At 40.3% G+C, this 19,948-nt stretch overlaps 2 protein-coding genes across 3 annotated transcripts in view; one reads left to right on the forward strand and one right to left on the reverse strand.

The window, feature by feature from the left end:
- The first annotated feature begins 1,720 nt into the window (after positions 1-1,720).
- Positions 1,721-17,796, forward strand: opn3 (opsin 3). Its single transcript, XM_024424606.2, has 4 exons — positions 1,721-2,324; positions 10,097-10,416; positions 12,800-13,051; positions 15,755-17,796. Exons 1-4 carry the CDS (start codon positions 1,979-1,981, stop codon positions 16,022-16,024), a joined length of 1,188 nt encoding a protein of 395 aa, XP_024280374.1. The 5' UTR covers positions 1,721-1,978; the 3' UTR covers positions 16,025-17,796.
- LOC112252917 (kynurenine 3-monooxygenase) overlaps positions 17,285-19,948 on the reverse strand; it is a 36,937-nt gene continuing 34,273 nt past the window's right edge. For both annotated transcript variants that reach the window (XM_024424628.2, XM_024424619.2), the window contains exon 15: positions 17,285-18,342. In XM_024424628.2, coding sequence (XP_024280396.1) covers positions 18,202-18,342 — 141 coding nt within the window. In that variant the 3' untranslated portion in view covers positions 17,285-18,201. The remainder of the gene's footprint in view (positions 18,343-19,948) is intronic.

Raw genomic sequence — 19,948 nt, forward strand, 5'->3', positions numbered from 1 at the left:
GGATGGCAACAACAACAACACCAGGAATGCACAATCCCTCCATCAGTGCTCAGACTGTCCGCAATAGGCTGAGAGAGGCTGGACTGAGGGCTTGTAGGCCTGTTGTAAGGCAGGTCCTCACCAGACATAACTGGCAACAACGTCGCCTATGGGTTTTGTGTCACCAGGGGTGATGGTCGGATTCGCGTTTATTGTCGAAGGAATGAGCGTTACACTGGGGTCTGTACTCTGGAGCGGGATCGATTTGGAGGTGAAGGGCCCGTCATGGTCTGGGGCAATGTGTCACAGCATCATTGGACTGAGCTTGTTGTCATTGCAGGCAATCTCAATGATGTGCGTTACAGGGAAGACATCCTCTTCCCTCATGTGGTACCCTTTCTGCAGGCTCATCCTGACATGACCCTCTGTACGGATGTGAAACGGCTAGCTTAGTTAGCAGTGTGCGCTAAATAGCGTTTCAATCGGTGACGTCACTTGCTCTGAGACCTTGAAGTAGTAGTTCCCCTTGCTCTGCAAGGGCCGCGGCTTTTGTGGAGCGATGGGTAATGATGCTTCGTGGGTGACTGTTGTTGATGTGTGCAGAGGGTCCCTGGTTCGCGCCCGGGTATGGGCGAGGGGACGGTCTAAAATTATACTTTTACACCTCCAACATGACAATGCCACCAGCCATACTGCTCGTTCTGTGTGTGATTTCCTGCAAGACAGGAATGTCACTGTTCTGCCATGGCCAGCGAAGAGCCCGGATCTCAATCCCATTGAGCACGTCTGGGACCTATTGGATCGGAGGGTAAAGGCTAGGGCCATTCCCCCCAGAAATGTCCGGGAACTTGCAGGTGCCTTGGTGGAAGATTGGGGTAACATCTCACAGCCAGAACTGGCAAATCAGGTGCAGTCCATGAGGAGGAGATGCACTGCAGTACTTAATGCAGCTGGTGGCCACACCAGATACTGACTGTTACTTTTGATTTTTAACAGATTTTCAATTATTGTATTACTCTTTGTTGACTCTCATTCGGGGGATTTTAATGATGAAAAGCAGCTCTGTCGTTTGAAAAGGCTTTGTCTGGCATGATTATCAAATTCCATGGTTTTACACACTTTGGTCAGGGACACATTATTCAATTTCTGTTAGTCACTTCTTTGGAACTTGTTCAGTTTATGTCTCAGTTGTTGAATTGGCTGAAAATAAACGCAGTTGACAGTGAGAGGTGTTTTTTTTTCCTGAGCATGTCTTTTTTTTAAACTGACAAATCAAATCTATCAATCAATCCAAACTATGCAGGCAATTTGATGAATGGAAATAGACATCTGTTACAAAACACCAAAAACATTTAATGACATTCAGAGATTGTCAAACAAAGCTTTCGATATGGGGACGCTTACAAGGTAGGGAGGGGTGTGTTTTCTGTTTGTCGAGATTGACATAGTCTATTTATTGCGGAGTTAAAAACGCAAATCATGTCGGTATGTTTTGTTTATTGGTTGTGTGGTGCATTGGCACAGAAACCTGTTGGTGGAAAATTGTATTTTACCCTAGCTGATCATTGTCTGCTACCGGCTGTAATGATGAAGTAATTAAACAGGCAGGGACAATGAGCTCCTCTGTGGTGATCTGCGAATCCCGAATTGATTTTTTTCTTCAGTTAATTCTGCTGAAGGGGGGGGGGGGTGTTCAATTTATTTTAAAATACAAGGGGAGGGTCGTGTGAAAATGTAGATATGTCCCGAACACAACTTTACCCGTCTGGAGGTACAGTACAGTGGATGCCAACTAATTATAGTGACGGATGGAGACTGCTGGGGATGTAACTCCTCGAGAAATACTCTACATTTGAGCCTTCCATCATCAGGAAAATTGCCCTGTTTTCTCAAAAGAGCTTTCGCACGTTTAATTAACTGGTTTAGAGCAGTTTTAATAATCCAACTGCAGCGCAGAAGATCTTCCCTCCTAGCCACACTAGACAGGTCATCGCGCACAATGTTTGGGAGCGAAGTTATTCAAGCAATAAATCCTGCGAATTTAGCTAGCACTGAAAAAAATACAGAAGAATATATATTTGCGGTTGGTACTTACAAACTCCTTGCTTTTGCCATCGGAACAATCGGAGTCTTCGGATTTTGCAACAATATTATTGTCATCGTGCTGTACTACAGATTCAAGAGACTCCGGACGCCCACAAATTTGTTAATAGTAAACATTAGTATAAGTGACGTGTTGGTGTCTGTCATTGGAATTAACTTTACGTTTGTTTCGTGCATCAAAGGCGGATGGGTCTGGAACTCGGCAACATGCATTTGGGACGGATTCAGCAACAGTTTATTTGGTTAGTAGTACTTCAGTCCTTTCTGGGTGTCGCGCCGAGATTCACACATATTAAAGGCGCAATCTGAAGATCAAACAATAACAAAGCTGATTATATATTCTACAAGAATCAATGAGTAGCCTATATATAATTTAAATAAATGGATGTAGAAATCGCATATTATCCCTTTGAGTTCATTCAAAATATGTTTTTATATATTTGAAGTAATCCAAGTAATTTTTAGTGGCATCCTTTCATTTAATTTGTGTTTCATGTTTTTATGTGTTACAACTACTCGGATAAAGAAGTTTAGTATTTTGAGCTATTGCATTTTCATAAGTGGTCCAATTAAAGTCTATTGCAGGGGACAATTCCCATCCATCTTATTCTAAGGGAGAACTGTTTAGCCCACTTTCTCCCTATTGATTTATGAAACCAGTCTTTACATCGTTGTTGATGTTTATGAATGCCATTGCCACTATGAAGATCACTATGTGGATGAAAGCTTGAAGCTGGTTAGGGCCACCTTCATGCTCTCTCTCTGGCTTTCTCTCTTTCTCTCTCTCTCTCGCTTTCTCCCTCTTTCTCCCTCTTTCTCTCTCTCTCTCTCTCTCTCTCTCTCTCTCTCTCTCTCTCTCTCTCTCTCTCTCTCTCTCTCTCTCTCTCTCTCACTCTCTCTCTCTATTACCCTCATCTCTCTCAGGCACACGCAACCTACCTACTGTATTTATTATATGGGTGATTTTTCTAATCTTTCCAATATATAATATATATATATGTAAACTTCTTACAATATCACATCATGATACTTCTGAACTCCAAAAACAAATGGTTAATTTTTGATGGATGGGTGTTACTGTAGTACATACTGTTACTGTAGTGGATAAAACAACATGGTAATTTCACTTTGATGCCCCAATTGCACCTCACTATGCACCTCACTAAGGCGAGACACCTTGGTAAGACAGTGCTGTCTGCTTGTCTACCCCCGGACTTTCTCACCCTACTTCACCACCTCCCTCAGATGACCACTCAAGCCATGAACTTGCTAATGACTGTCCACCTCATGATGTTGTGATGTTGTTTTTTCCAGCCTGGTCTCATAGACTAGAGCTAACATAGCAAATGTAAATCCAGGACACTCAATTTACACTGAACAAAAATATAAACGCAACATGAAAAGTGTCGGTCCCATGTTTCATGAGCTGAAATAAAAGATCCAAGAAATGTTCCATATGCACAAAAAGCTTATTTCTCTAAAATGTTATTTCTCAAAAAGCTTATTTCTCTAAACAAATTTGTTTACATCCCTGTCAGTGAGCATTTCTCCTTTGCCAAGATAATCCATCCACCTGACAGGTGTGGTTTATGAAGGAGCTTATTAAACAGCATGATCAATACACAGGTGCACCTTGTGCTGAGGACAATAAAAGGCCACTCTAAAATGTGCAGTTTTGTCACACAACACCAGTAGTGACCCATCATTCTGTTTTGAGCCAAACCTGTTTAGCTAAACGTTTTTTTGTTGTTGCCTGTTTTGTATGTTATTTTGAAATTAATACTTGTCACATACCAGTTTGCAAGCAATGTAAAAAATATATATATAATCTTCTCTAGTTGCCCTGTGATTGGCTCAGTGTTCTGTCACTCATGGAGACACTACGTCACCACAAAATCTATGGGTAGAGCTCGGAAATCAAAGCCCCTTGGGTGCTGCCATAGAGTAACATTAGAAGTGCCCACCTAGGGCCTCCCAGGTGGCGCAGTGTTCTAGGTCACTGCATTGCAGCGCTCGCTGTGCTACCAGAGACTCTGAGTTCGCGCCCAGGCTCTGTCGCAGTCGGCCGCGACTGGGAGGTCCGCGGGGCGACGCACAATTGGCCTAGCGTCGTCCGGGTTAGGGAGGGTTTGGCCGGTAGGGATATCCTTGTCTCATCCCGCACCAGCGGCTCCCGTGGCGGGCCGGGTGCAGTGCGAGCCAACCAAGGTCGCCAGGTCCACGGTTTCCTCTGACATATTGGTGCGGCTGGCTTCCAGGTTGGATGCGCGGCGTGTTAAGAAGCAGTGTGGCTTGGTTGGGTTGTGTTTCAGAGGACGCATTACTTTTGACCTTCGTCTCTCCTGAGCCCGTACGGGAGTTGTAGCAATGAGACAAGATAGTAACTACTAATAATTGGATGCTCTGAAATTGGGGAGAAAAAGGGGGTAAAAATTCAAAAAAAAAGAAGAAGTGCCCATCCAAGAAGGCTCAAGGTCATTGGTCAATGATACAATGACATCAAATCACGTTATATCTATCGACTGGACTGATCATGTCAAATCAAATGTATTTATATAGCCCTTCTTACATCAGTGCTGTACAGAAACCCAGCCTAAAACCCCAAACGGCAAGCAATGCAGGTGGCTAGGAAAAACTCCCTAGGAAGAAACCTAGAGAGAAACTAGTCAACATCATACATTCAAAATCTTAGCTAGCAAGCTAGCAGTCATCATTATGAATCAAGTTGACAATCTACTGGCAAATCTTTTCAATCCTTGTCATATGAAGAGAAATTCGGGAAGAGAAATTATTGATCAAATGTATCGGTGCTAATCGGCCATTGGACAAAAACATTACACAACAACTTAGAAATCCCAAATTCAACAATGGAAGGAATCAGTGGCAAACTGCAAGCGTTGCAAAGCAACGTTGCCTGCTATTCAGTGGAGTGGGTGTGTGGTCCAAGTCTGGGTTTAAAGGTCTCTTTTCCAAGCTTAAAAGGATAAACATTCAACACCATGGGCACTGGCCACGCTGTCAATCCAGCATGACTTCTGCCGCGTTCAAAACCACTGGAAACTCAGAACGGGAAAATCTCAAACTTTAACAGTGGTGTAAAATACTTAAGTAAAAATACCTGATCGTACTACTTAAGTAGTTTTTTGGGGTATCTGTACTTTACTATTTATAATTTTTACAACTTTTACTTTTACTTCACTAAATCCCGAAAGTAAATTATGTACTTTCTACTCCATACATTTTCCCTGACACGGAAAGTTGGGAAAAGTACCCAATTGTCATACTTGAACAAAAGTAAAGATAACTTAATAGAAAATTACTCTAGTAAAAGTGAGTCACCCAGTAAAATACTACTTGAGTAAAAGTCTAAAAGTATTTGGTTTTAAATATACTTAAGTATCAACAGTATATGTAATTACTAAAATATACTTAAGTATTGAAAGTAAAAGTAAAAGTATAAATAATTTAAATTCCCTGTATTAAGCAAACCAAACGGCCACATTTTCTAGTTTTTTAAATTTACGGATAGCCAGGGACACACTCAAACACTCAGACATAATTTATAAACGATACATATGTGTTTAGTGAGACCACCAGATCAGAGGCAATAGGGATCACCAGGGATGTTCTCTTGATAAGTGCATGATTTTGACAATTTTCCTGACCTGCTAGCCATTCAAAATGCAGTGAGTACATTTGGGTGTTAGAGAAAATTTATGGAGTAAAAAGTACATCATTTTCTTTAGGAATATAGTGAAGTAAAATTAAAAGTTGTCAAACATGTAAATAGTAAAGAAAAGTACAGATACCCCCAAAAACTACTTAAGAAGTACTTTAAAGTATTTTACTTTACGTATTTACACCAGTGCTTTTACTTGAGTCATTTTCTATTAAGGTTTCTTTACTTTTACTCAAGTATGACGGTTGGTTACTTTTTCCACCACTGGACTTCAGTGAATTTAAGACAACTGGGATCTCTGAAAAAACTCGGAATTCCAGGCCTCTTTCTGGAGCTCTGACCTGAAGATCACTGACGTCATGATTCGACTTTGTTTTTTTCTGAGTTCCCAGTTGTTTTGAAAGCACCATAAATCCAGAGAATGCCAGACTTTGATGACAAAGGTTAATGACAAAATTTGCCCAAAAGGACCACCGGGCCACCTTCCTGTTCAAGTGAGCACAGCACAACTAGGTGAGTCCAAAAATGTCTTGTATGCTGCAGCATACATATAAATGTCTTACATATAAATGTATTATATGTACTATGCCAGGGATATATGTATACTGTAGCTAAGATAGTAATACTAAGTGTATGTTATGTAGTAAGCTGTTAGTAGCACATGTGCCTCACCCTAATCATTTGGTCCTTTCCCCCCTGACTTGGTGGTGCCTATAGCCTGTTTTATAGAAATGTAATCATTGAATATTGTAAGAGCTTTCATTGTCTGCTTATATGCCCCCTTTATTTATGCTATGGTTCTGACTTGGTGTACAGGGAGAATACTGTAAGAACGGCGCATATTCTGAATTTTGTTGCTGTACATTTCAAAAGTGCTGAACAAATAGTTAGATTGACTACGTCCGTCCTAACTGGCTCATTAATGACATAAAATACAATTTTAATTTGTCACATACACGTGTTTAACAGATGTTATTGCAGGTGTTATTGCGGGTGTAGCGAACTGCTTCCTTATCAATTGTCAGTAGAAACCACGTTTGTTTAAGCAAGTCAGCCATATCAGCTTTGTTTTTTTTAAACGGCAGTAAATGAGGCTGAAGGAACTGTTTCACTGCCAGACAAGGCCCTACTGATAGCCAGGTGTAGCAGTGGTAAGGATTCACCCCCATGGTGCTGAAAAGAAAGTTCTGCTGTTGGGACAGCTTTCTGAAAGCCCTAACAGTTTGTGGGCACCATTATAGTGCAATTAATGTATTGTTTAGTGTCGTGTTTTTTTTTTTTTTGCTGGCATAGCACAACACAATGCCACAGATGTCTCAAGTTTTGAGGGAGTGTGCAGTTGGCATTCTGACTGCAGGAATGTCCACCAGAGCTGTTGCCAAATAATTTAATGTTAATTTCTCCACCGTAAGCCCCCTCCAATGTTGTTTTAGAGAATTTGACAGTGCGTCCAACCGGACTCAACTGCAGGTCACCCGACAGCTGATGAAACTGGAGAGTATTTCTGTCTGTAATAAAGACCTTTTGTGGGGAAAAACTCATTCTGATTGACTGGGCCTGGCTCTACAGTGGCTGGGGGTGCAGACACGGGTGTGCTTGGGAGGGCATAGGCCCACCCACTTGGGAGCTGGATCCACCCATGGCCAGTGTGGAAATCCATAGATTAGGTCCAACAACAACAACTTTAGCATATTAGCAACTTTGCAACTACTTAGCATGTTAGCTAACTTTAACCCTAACCCCTAGCCTAGCTAACATTAGCCAGATACCTAACATTAGTTTTTGCCACCTAGCTAACATTAGCAACAATAAATTGGATTTCGTAACATATCATGGGTTTTTCAAGTTGTGACCTATTGTGATTTTGCAAATTCGTAACATATTGTACATATTGCAATTCATAGCATATCATGTGAAATGGATGATGGACATCCACAAATTAATACATATCATACGAAACGTAACATATCATACTAAATTGAGTGTCCTGTATTGTTTTTTCTAAATTGCTTGTATTCTTTGTTGCCTTAAAGCGCTTTGAGATTTTTTATGTAATGAATAGTGCTATACTAGTTGAATCAATTAATATTATTATTATTATTATTATTATTACTTCTATGATCCAAATTTGCTTTTGAACAGATCAGTGAAATGTGAAGGATTTTTTTTAAGTGCACAAGAGTAGCCAAAACAGCCCAGAATATCATTCAATACCAGTGTGCCCTACAGAAGAACAGCCTGCACCAATGCAGAGACACTGAAAAAGATGCTGTTTACAATTAATTAGTATATATAATATAATATAATATATATATATATATATATATATATATATATATATATATATATATATATATAAAACTATTCATTATAATTAGCCTACAGGCACTCTAAATCCCCTCAGAAAAATAGTTCAATGCTAGAGATTATTGATACCATATTCATTTACTACAGCATGTGAAACCACTCACACATTATTCAACTCTAAATTTAGATGACTATCTAAGGACATCCTGCATCGGTTACACCTATTGCACTCATGCAGCGTGGTCCTGTCAGTTTGACCTGTACTGACACCTTATGTATTAGTTGTGTTATAGTGTCCAGTAACACTGTGCTCAAACAGCTCCCTCTATAATGCAATGCAGCTGTGCTGCAACACTTCAAATCAAATCAAATGTATTTGTCACGTACACATGGTTTGCAGGTGTTAATGCGAGTGTAGTGAAATGCTTGTGCTTCTAGTTCCGACCATGCAGTAATATCTAACAAGTAATCTAACCTAACAATTCCACAACAACTACCTTATACACACAAGTGTAAAGGAATTAATACGAATATGTACATCAAAATATAGAAATGAGTAATGGCCGAACGGCATAGGCAAGATGCAGTAGATGGTAAGAGTACAGTATATGAGATGAGTAATGGCCGAACGGCATAGGCAAGATGCAGTAGATGGTAAGAGTACAGTATATACATATGAGATGAGTAATGTAGGGTATGAAACATATAAAGCAGCATTGTTTAAAGTGGCTAGTGATACATTACATCAAGATGGCAAGATGCAGTAGATGTTATAGAGTACAGTATATACATATGAGATGAGTAATGTAGTGTATGAGAACATTATATAAAGTGGCATTGGTTAAAGTGGCTAGTGATACATTTAATTACATCAAGATGGCAAGATGCAGTAGATGGTATAGCGTACGGTATATACATATGGGATGAGTAATGTAGGGTATATAAAGTGACTAGTGATAAATTGATTACATCAATTTTTACATTATTAAAGTGGCTGGAGTTGAGTTAGTATGTTGGCAGTGATGTTAGTGATGGCTGTTTAACAGTCTGATGGCCTTGAGATAGAAGCTGTTTCTCAGTCTCTCGGTCCCCGCTTGATGCACCTGTACTGACCTCGCCTTCTGGATGATAGCGGGGTGAACAGGAAGTGGCTCGGGTGTTTGTTGTCCTTGATGATCTTTTTGGCCTTCCTGTGACATCGGGTGGTGTAGGATGTCCTGAAGGGCAGGTAGTTGATTGTTGATTGGACCAAATGTCTGGCAAAAGTAATTGCTGTACAATGGAGAAACTGAATGTAATTAAAGGGGATTTACACAAGAAAAATAAGATGTTCCTTTTTTTCTTCCAGACCTTATGGATGGACTTCTGATGAGATTTAAGCATTGACATGGACTCAGACCATCCAGACCACTCAGACAAGCGTTGTTTCTCTATGGATAATTGTAATATTAAGAGTAGAACACAGAATAAAAAAAATCCTAAAACAGGACAAATAAAACAGAGAAAACAGAATTCAGGAAAATACCAAATATTATTTTACGGGTCCCCCTTAGAGTTGTTTATTAACCATTAGCTGGGTATATTGACAGAAAACACATCTCTTGTACACCAAGGACCTGGGGAGGTGGAGGAGAGAAGAAAGTACCTACTTTAATGGCTATCAAAAAAAGTTACATTTTCTATGGTTGGAGACCCCTACAATAGGATATTTATGATATTGAATATCGAGTATATTGAGAAAATATTTGATTGAGGACTGAGTAATAACTGTAATAAAATCATCATCAGGTGGGTGCTTACATTGGTCCTATTTCACACATAATCATGTGAATTGGAAATAAGTTTTTTAAATATCCAAATCTCCCTGAGACACCCTCTGAGGTTTCACTGTGACCCTGGAGCAATTCATGTTATGTGTCATGCTCAAGGGCACATCGGCAGTAACAATCAGGGCCTACCTATATATATTTCATAACCCAGATTCGCTAGTCATTACTCAGCATCACCACCCATCTCCCTCCTTTCCAGGCATCGTGTCCATCATGAGTCTCTCTGCCCTGGCCTATGAGCGCTACATCCGGGTGGTCCATGCTAAGGTGGTGGACTTCCCCTGGGCCTGGAGGTGCATCACTTACATCTGGCTCTACTCCCTGGTCTGGACAGGGGCTCCTCTCCTGGGGTGGAACCGCTACACTCTGGAGATCCACCAGTTAGGCTGCTCTCTGGACTGGACTTCCAAGGACCCGAACGATTCCTCCTTCGTCCTCTTCTTTCTCCTGGCCTGCTTCTTCGTACCAGTGGGCATTATGATCTACTGCTACGGGAACATTCTTTACACAGTGCAAATGGTAAGAACAAGGACAAGGCAGTCTTGCTGTCGCTTTCTCCCATTTTCTTCTATTGCTTCATGTTTTAATATGGTGACCCTGCGCTAAGCCAGTCCCCACCCCCCTTGGTTACTGTTGCAACCTAGGACAACATTTTCCCAGGAAGCTTAGTTCTCCATTCAACCACTGGCAAAATCCCCTCGCAATGATCTCACACTGTGTTTCTAATACACAATTAAATTAAACACAAACTACCCATTGCTAATCAGGAAACCGTTGGGTATGATGTGGTGGACTGTCATTGTAGCATAATAGCTAAATATACAAACAGATGACCTGGGACATGGACTTATCTCAGCAGAGGGCCACTTTCGAGGGCTAAAAACATCTGTCAAACTTTGATTTTGGAATGTAATATCCCTTCAACATACTGCACTGATGAACTAAAACAGTCAAATAAACTCTCATTAAACGTTCACAATAATGTAATTTTGTCACTTGTAGTATGGCTATAGCGAATACAGATGTCGGATCTTAATTGGAGCCAATTTGCTACAGCAGAAAAATCATCCTGCAGCTGCAGGAAATGTGAATTATTATCTGGATTAAATGTTCTGAACCATTTTGATAAGTGTTGATACGTTTTTTAATTAGGAAAAATCAAGTCTGACATTTTAAAGTGGAAATTACAAACTTTAAAAGCCTTTTTAAACCTTGAATACACTACAAGTTTGCTTTTCCTGCTGTGCAACAAAAGAAGGATCCAATTAAAATCTTACATCTGTAGCATATGACATATGTTGACATGTTTAAGAGCAATTTAGGGCTGGATTCAATCCGTAGCAATGAAGATCCGCGATATAGCGTGATTTAAATTTAAAGGCAATGTTCCCGTGATCGCGGAACCTGCATTCTCGGTAAACACTGCACATGTTGGCTCAATCGGAAATTACCTTTACATTTCAAACGCGCTACAACGCTGATCCTTCAGAGCTACGAATTGTATCGAGCTCTTAATGTTAAAGTATTACCACTTTTTGGGGGAAAGTGAACAAATCAACAGATACATCTACATAATTCATTTAAAGGTTTAATGCAGCCATTTTTATAATATGAAATAATTTCTGAGTAACAGTTAATGTAAGTAATTTACTGTGATTGTTTTAAATTTAAATGGTAAAAAAAATGTTTTAATAATTTGCACCAGGCAGGCCAAAACTCCATCTCACCGAAACAGGCAGAACTTTCAGACGCTCATTTTCAAACAACTCGTACACTAAAAGGCATTATCATAATTTTCACAGTATTATTCCAACCTCATAGTGTATAAATATATATAAAACACAGAAAAATCATGTTTTTGACTGCACTGGGCCTTTAAATCAAGGATGCAAGACAAACAATGTGAACTCGACCAAACAATGGCAAAAATGAGGTAGTAGCCTACAAATGAAATTCTAGTGCATGCGCTTGGGGATCTGAGGCCGATGCCAACATTAAGCACCACTGAATGGACAACGCCTCAGGTGTGGCTCCGCTACGCTGACAGGTATATCAGTAAACCCACTATCTCATGCAAACGGATACGTAGACTACATAATGATGTCATGGGACAATGTCATTGTGTCCTCTGTGGCCTCATCTTTTTAAGCATAAGAAAGACGGAGACTTTTATCTTCTCTCCTACATTAACAACCACAGGATCAAGCATATCATCTTTCATTAAAGATCCTCTCTTTATCTTCGGTAAAGGTCCGACAGAAGTTAGCTGACATTCACATGCAGAGACAATCTTATTTTTTGTAGGGAGTGCATAATGTCAGTACAAGTGACATATAACCCACCCCTCAATTCTTCAGGGCATGGACACTACAAGGTGTTGAATGTTCCACAGTTATTGCTGGCCCATGTTGACACCGGTGCTTCCCACAGTTGTGTGAAATTGTCTGGATGTCCTTCGGGTGGTGGACCATTCGTGATACACACGGGAAACTGTTGAGCGTGGATAAACCCAGCAGCATTACAGTTCTTGACACAAACCTGTGTGCCTGGTACCTACTACCATACCCCGTTCAAAGGCACTTCAATATTTTGTCTTGCCTATTCACCCTCTGAGTGGCATACAAACACAATCCATGTCTCCATTGTCTCAAGGCTTAAAAATCCTTCTTTTACCTGTCTCCTTCCCTTCATCTACACTGATTGAAGTGGATTTCACAAGTGACATCAATAAGGGATCCTACTGTAGCTTTCACCTGGTCAGTCTATGTCATGGACAGAGCAGGTGTTCTTAATGTTTTGTATATTCAGTGTATAACTGGAATGTTTTTTGTTGTTTTTTACATATTCTAATTAGACCATTTTAGTGAGTGATGAGATTCTTTCCTATTGTCATTCCCAACAGCTCCGCTCCATCCAGGACCTTCAGACAGTGCAGATTATTAAGATCCTGCGCTACGAGAAAAAAGTGGCCGTCATGTTCCTCTTGATGATCTCCTGTTTCCTGGTGTGCTGGACGCCCTACGCCGTGGTGTCCATGATAGAAGCCTTTGGCAGGAAGAGCATGGTCACCCCTGCCGTCGCCATCATCCCCTCCTTCTTCGCCAAGTCCAGCACGGCCTATAACCCTCTCATCTACATCTCCATGAGCAGAAAGGTGATGGGACCTCTCACCTGACACACTAATGCTGATAGCAGAAAGGCTTTGAAACAAGCCTTTTCCCAAATTTAAAGGAAACACACTTCAAAATCAAAGTTTATCTGATGTTTTCAGACCTCAATGTAGCATAATAGCTGAATATATAAAACAGATGACATGGACTTATCTCAGCAAAATACCACTTTTGAGGGCTAAAAACATCTGCCAAACTTTGGAGTGTAATGTCCCTTCAACACACTACACTGATTAACTTCAACAATAAAATAACATCTCTGTAAACGTTCACGATAATGTTGTCACTTAGTTTTGCAGTATGGCTTGAATATCAAATCAAATCCAATTTTATTGGTCGCATACACATATTTAGCAGGTGTTATTGCGGGTGTAGTGAGATGCTTGGGTTCCTAGCTACAGCAGTACAGTAATATCTAACAATTCACAACAATACACACAGATCTAAAAGTAAAATCATGTAATTAAGAAATATATAAATATTAGGACGAGCAATGTTGGAGTCCGGAGTATAACTATATATACAGTACCAGTGAAAGGTTTGAACACACCAACTCATTTGTACTATTTTCTACACTGTAGAGTAACAGTGAAGACATCAACTATGAAATAACACATATGGAGTCATGCAGTAACCAAAAAAGTGTTAACCTCTTGGAACACTGGGGGCAGTATTTCATTTTTGGATGAAAAAACGTTCCTGTTTTAAACAAGATATTTTGTCAAGAAAAGATGCTCGACTATGCATGTAATTGACAGCTTTGGAAAGAAAACACTCTGACATTTCCAAAGATATTATCTGTGAGTGCCACAGAACTGATGCTACAGGCGAAACCAAGATGAAACTTCAAACAGGAAATGAGCAAAATTTTTGAGGTGCTGTTTTCCATTGTCTCCTTATATGGCTGTGAATGCGCCCTGAACGAGCCTACACCTTCTGCCGTTTCCCCAAGGTGTCTGCAGCATTGTGACGTGTTTGTAGGCATATCATTGGAAGATTGGCCATAAGAGACTACATTTACCAGGTGTCCGCCCGGTGTCCTTTGTCGGAATTGGTGCATAATCTCCAGCTGCAAGCATTCTTCCATGTGATTCAGAGGAGAGAGCAGACTTCCACGAACGATATATCATCGAAGAGATATGTGAAAAACACCTTGAGGATTGATTCTAAACAACGTTTACCGTGTTTCAGTCGATATTATGGAGTTAACTTGGAAAAAGGTTTTGAGTTTTGATGACTGAATTTTCGTTTTTTTTTGGTAGCCAAACGTGATGAACAAAACGGAGCGATTTCTCCTACACAAAGAATCTTTCAGGAAAAACTGAACATTTGCTATCTAACTGAGAGTCTCCTCATTGAAAACATCCGAAGTTCTTCAAAGGTAAATGATTTTATTTGAATGCTTTTCTTGTTTTTGTGAAAATGTTGCCCGCTGAATGCTACGCTAAATGCTACGCTAGCTATCAATAATCTTACACAAATGCTTGTTTTGCTATGGTTGAAAAGCATATTTTGAAAATCTGAGATGACAGTGTTGTTAACAAAAGGCTAAGCTTGAGAGCTAATATATTTATTTCATTTCATTTGCGATTTTCATGAATAGTTAACGTTGTGTTATGCTAATGAGCTTGCGGGGATAATTACACTCCTGGATACAGGTTTTTTTTCATAGCTAAACGTGATGAACAAAACGGAGCGATTTGTCCTAAACAAATAATCTTTTTGGAAAAACTGAACATTTGCTATCTAACTGAGAGTCTCCTCATTGAAAACATCTGAAGTTCTTCAAAGGTAAATGATTTTATTTGAATGCTTTTCTTGTTTTTGTGAAAACGTTGCATGCTGAATGCTACGCTAAATGCTATGCTAAATTCTACGCTAGCTATCAATAATCTTACACAAATGCTTGTTTTGCTATGGTTGAAAAGCATATTTTGAAAATCTGAGATGACAGTGTTGTTAACAAAAGGCTAAGCTTGAGAACTAGCATATTTATTTCATTTCATTTGCGATTTTCATGAATAGTTAACGTTGCGTTATGGTAATGAGCTTGAGGCTGTATTCACGATCCCGGATCCGGGATGGCTAGAATCAAGAGGTTAAACAAATCAATAAATATTTTATATTTGAGAATCTTCAAAGTAGCGACCCTTTGCCTTGATGACAGCTTTGCACACTCTTGGCATTCTCTCAACCAGCTTCATGAGGTAGTCACATGGAATGCATTTCAATTAACAGGTATGCCTTGTTAAAAGTTCGTTTGTGGAATTTCTTTCCTTCTTAATACGTTTGAGCCAATCAGTTTTGTTGTGACAAGGTAGGGGTGGGATACAGAAGATAGCCCTATTTGATAAAAGATCATACAGCATGACAGGAAGCTCTCAATGGTTCATCTGTAAAAGTTTGTGATCTTGTAGGATCTTAATTTGAGCCAGTTTGCTACAGCAGGAAAGTAATCCTACAGCAACAGGAAATTCACGGTAAACGCTGCATATGCCGTCTCAATCTGAAGCTACCTTAAAATGTAAATCGCCCAACAACGCTTTGAACGAATTGACTCGAACACTTAATGTTAAAGCATTACCATAGTGTCTTTTATTTTTGGAAAAGTGAACAAATACTTCCATTTGAGTAACACCACTCTTCCCTCTCTCTTTTTTCTCCTCTTCCTCCTGTTCTTCTGGCAGTTCCGGCGCTGCTTGCTGCAGCTGTTGTGCTCCCGGCTCTCGTGGATTCAGCACAGCGTCAAGGACCGCCCCCTGGCCCGGAGCATCGAGCGGCCCATCCGCCCAATCTTCATGTCCCACCGAGGGGATGGGGAACGACCAAAGAAGAGGGTGACCTTCAGCTCCTCCTCCATCATCTTCATCATCGCCAACAACGACATTCACCACCTAGACACCACCTCCAAGAGCGGCCGTATGTTGTCAGAGGTCATCCAGGTGCGGCCGCTGTGACAGAGCATTATGGGTACTGCAGTACATCATGCTACACCCAGGCCACCATGGGAACTGACTAATCACCTCCATCTAACACCTGTTCCTCTGTATACCTCAGGACTTCCTCTCATGATGCAGTAAACCCGGAGGTGTTTCCTCTCAAAAGCCAAAACACCTTTTTGACCCAAGACTACTGGGAATGTTTAATGTCCTGTTCTCAGACTGTCTCACCAGGAAACACTTTTTCTACCAACAGTTGTGGTAAACAAATGATGTAGCTGTAAATTTGTGATGTATCTCTCTCAACTTGTACCCTGTTATTTTCAACAGCGCCTATGTAATTGTGTCAGCCAGCCTTCGACATAGTCTCATCCTGAGTTTAGTGTTTTTGAACAGGACCTCCTGTGTGATGCCGGAGGCTAGCAGTGTTAATGGATCAGTGATTGGCTGAGGAAGTGATGTTGATAATTATTATTACCCTGGTTGGCAGCAGTGCAGTGCAGTGCAGCAGTGCTGAATGACTGATGGGAAAAGCCTTGCAATATTGCAGCAGCACATTCTGCACAATACTCTCTCCGCTTTTATTGTATCTGGATGTGAGAAAGAGATCCTATTTTAAGAAAGCCACAGATGAGAAGTATTTTAAAAAAATATTTAAAAAAAATCTTCCAAATTTAATTGTCACCACACTCGCTAGCGTGATAAGTGCAATCACTGTGAAATGACATTTCGTGGAATTATTTACGTAGAATAATATGAATGTAATTAAAGAGGGAGGAGATTGTAGTCAAGATCAGACTGGTTCCACAGGCGGCAGCGATAAGAAACTCCAGCGGCTCCAGGTTGCAGACGGAGCTCCCTTCATAAGCCTCCCGAGTCGTCCCCTATGAGTAGAGTTGATGAGGAGATGATCATATTCAGCTCTATATAGGCACCATGTCATCATATACGTACATCTGTGGTGACCGGAGACTGTCGTAAGAGCAAGCCAATCATCAGCCTAGCTAGTAGCTACCACTTTGAGCTTGACATTTACAGTAGAATTATAGGTCTGGTTTATCCCACAGAAAACGTTTTTCATAAAAATGTGTGCGCCTTAGATGTTTGTCCTTTTTCACTCAAAACATGTTATGCTGTGTGAAGGACTCCTTGATTAAGAAGTGAGCAAGTGTGAAAGAGCTCAAATTCATTAAATGAATCAAACAGGTTTTGCAAGCCATAACTCCGCCACAAGCAACTGCAAATTCATTAATTCAATAACACTCACATCAAGGCAAATTGTATTAACAATGTTTATAACTTTAATGATAAATAATTATTTGTCAACACAGGTCATGCAGCCATGACTACTACAGTTGTATTGTTGAGCAGTAACATTGTGATCACGGCACAGCATTAAGACGGGTGGCAGGGTAGCCTAGTGGTTAGAGCGGAAGGTTGCAAGTTCAAACCCCCGAGCTGACAAGGTACAAATCTGTCGTTCTGCCCCTGAACAGGCAGTTAACCCACTGTTCCTAGGCCGTCATTGAAAATAAGAATTTGTTCTTAACTGACTTGCCTAGTTAAATAAAGGTACCTTGCAGGTGCAACCTCAATCAAAAAAATAAATACTGTGGTTTTAATGTACTGCCCTCGAAGATAAGAACATTATTTACTGTATTTATGTTTGATTCAACACACCCACAAAAAAAGCCACTTCAGTTATTTTCTGGCATGTTGACCTCACATGGAACTGGGACAATAATATGTCACAAATGATTTGGAATGTTTAATTACTGCAACATGACTGACACAAGTTGGATGTTGGTTAATAATGGTTAATAAACACTTGAGTAAATGAGGGACACAAAGTATTTTTAAAGTAGGTGCTTCCACACAGGTGTGGTTACTGAGTTAATTAAGAAATTAACAGCCTATTAGGGTTATGTATAAAAATGCCCAGTTGCCCATTATTTTGGTTACCATGGCTAGAAGAAGAATTGTCATTAACTTTGAAAGAGGGGTATCATTTTGGCAGTTACCTGTACATTAACACAAAATGTGCCCCACAGGCCTTCAATTACAGTCAATAAAATGTACATTATGAAAAAAATTACATTGGTAATTGGGTCACAGAACACTGTATTTTTCCATCTTGTTTCTAGCTCCGTTTTCACCCCTTTATCTGGGACGAAGAGGTATTAGCCCACAAAACCTCAGAAGGGACTCTTGAGGGCCTGCAGCCTGGTCCACAGCTGCTCGATGGAGATGTTTGGCATGTTAGGGGGGTATCTGACTAGAAGGTAGGAGCCCCCCACAACAGATGCTGCCACACATAACAGGCCTTGGTTGATCACCTGAGGGGAACAAAATAATTCAGTTTCTTAAAAATTGGAAATCAAATGATCTTCCATCGTTAAGACTATTTAAATATTGAAAATGCGGGCTACAGAAAAACAAAATAGCACAATTTGAGTTTTAAAAGCACTAGAAATGAGCACAAGGTGAAAGGAAATTAAAAGTGAAAGGAAATGTTATGACAATAAAACAAGAAAAGTGTTGAAGTAACAAACAACAAAAATCATATGACTGAAACTTTAGTCTCAGATCGATTGTCTATAGCCAAGTTAACCTCCCCTTTCATGTAAGAAAGTAATGACAATCATGCTTTTTTGGAAAGAGCATCATTTTGTACATATATTAAACTGTGAGATTGACCAATTCCAGTCCCCTTGCGTAGAAGGACTGAGAAACTCAATTTTGGTGACTTTTTAAGAAGACATTCTATTCCAAAATGTATGAAAATCTAACTATACTGACACCATCTAAAATATCATTTCCACCTCCAAAAATGGGCCAAATAACACATTGGACCATGTACAGTTGAAGTCGGAAGTTTACATACACCTTAGCCAAATACATTTAAACTCAGTTTTTAACAATTCCTGACATTTAATCCTAGTAAAAAATGACCTGTCTTAGGTCAGTTAGGATCACCACTTTATGATTAATTTCAGCTTTTATTTCTTTCATCACATTCCCAGTAGGTCAGACGTTTACATACACTCAATTAGTATTTGGTAGCATTGCCTTTAAATTGTTTAACTTGGGACAAACGTTTCAGGTAGCCTTCCACAAGCATCCCACAATAAGTTGAGTGAATTTTGGCCCATTCCTCTTGACAGAGCTGGAGTAACTGAGTCAGGTTTGTAGGCCTCCTTGCTCACACACTCTTTCTCAGTTCTGCCCACACATTTTCTATAGGATTGAGGTCAGGGCTTTGTGATGGCCACTCCAATACCTTGACTTTGTTGTCCTTAAGCCATTTTGCCACAACTTTGGAAGTATGCTTGGGGTCATTGTCCATTTGGAAGACCCATTTGTAACCAAGCTTTAACTTCCTGACCGATGTCTTGAGATGTTGCTTCAATATATCCATATAATTTTCCTCCCTCACGATTTCATCTATTTTGTGAAGTGCACCAGCCCCGACTGCAGCAAAACACCCCCACAACATGTTGCTGCCACCCCTGTGCTTCATGGTTGGGATGGTGTCTTCAGCTTGCAAGCATCCCCCTTTTTCCTCCAAACGTAACGATGGTCATTATGGCCAAACAGTTATATTTTTGTTTCATCAGACCAGAGGACATTTATCCAAAAAGTACGATCTTTGTCCCCATGTGCAGTTGCAAACTGTAGTCTGACTTTTTTATGGCGGTTTTGGAGCAGTGTCTTCTTCCTTGCTGAGCAGCCTTTCAGGTTATGTGTATATAAGACTTGTTTTACTGTGGATATAGATACTTTGTACCTGTTTCCTCCAGCATCTTCCAAGGTCCTTTGCTGTTGTTCTGGGATTGATTTGCACTTTTCGCACCAAAGTACGTTCATCTCTAGGAGACAGAACGCGTCTCCTTCCTGAGCAGTATGACGGCTGTGTGGTTCCATGGCTCCCAAGGATGAACC

This window comes from Oncorhynchus tshawytscha, linkage group LG01, assembly GCF_018296145.1.
Source record: "Oncorhynchus tshawytscha isolate Ot180627B linkage group LG01, Otsh_v2.0, whole genome shotgun sequence".
Classification (NCBI taxonomy): Eukaryota; Metazoa; Chordata; class Actinopteri; order Salmoniformes; family Salmonidae; genus Oncorhynchus; species Oncorhynchus tshawytscha.

Bases quoted from the DNA above. Each gene is read 5' to 3' on its own strand.
- opn3 (XM_024424606.2), top strand. From the start codon at position 1,979: ATGTTTGGGAGCGAAGTTATTCAAGCAATAAATCCTGCGAATTTAGCT. The intron at 10,417-12,799 runs GTAAGAACAAGG...CATTCCCAACAG, and splicing joins TTCTTTACACAGTGCAAATG to CTCCGCTCCATCCAGGACCT. The intron at 13,052-15,754 runs GTGATGGGACCT...TTCTTCTGGCAG, and splicing joins ACATCTCCATGAGCAGAAAG to TTCCGGCGCTGCTTGCTGCA.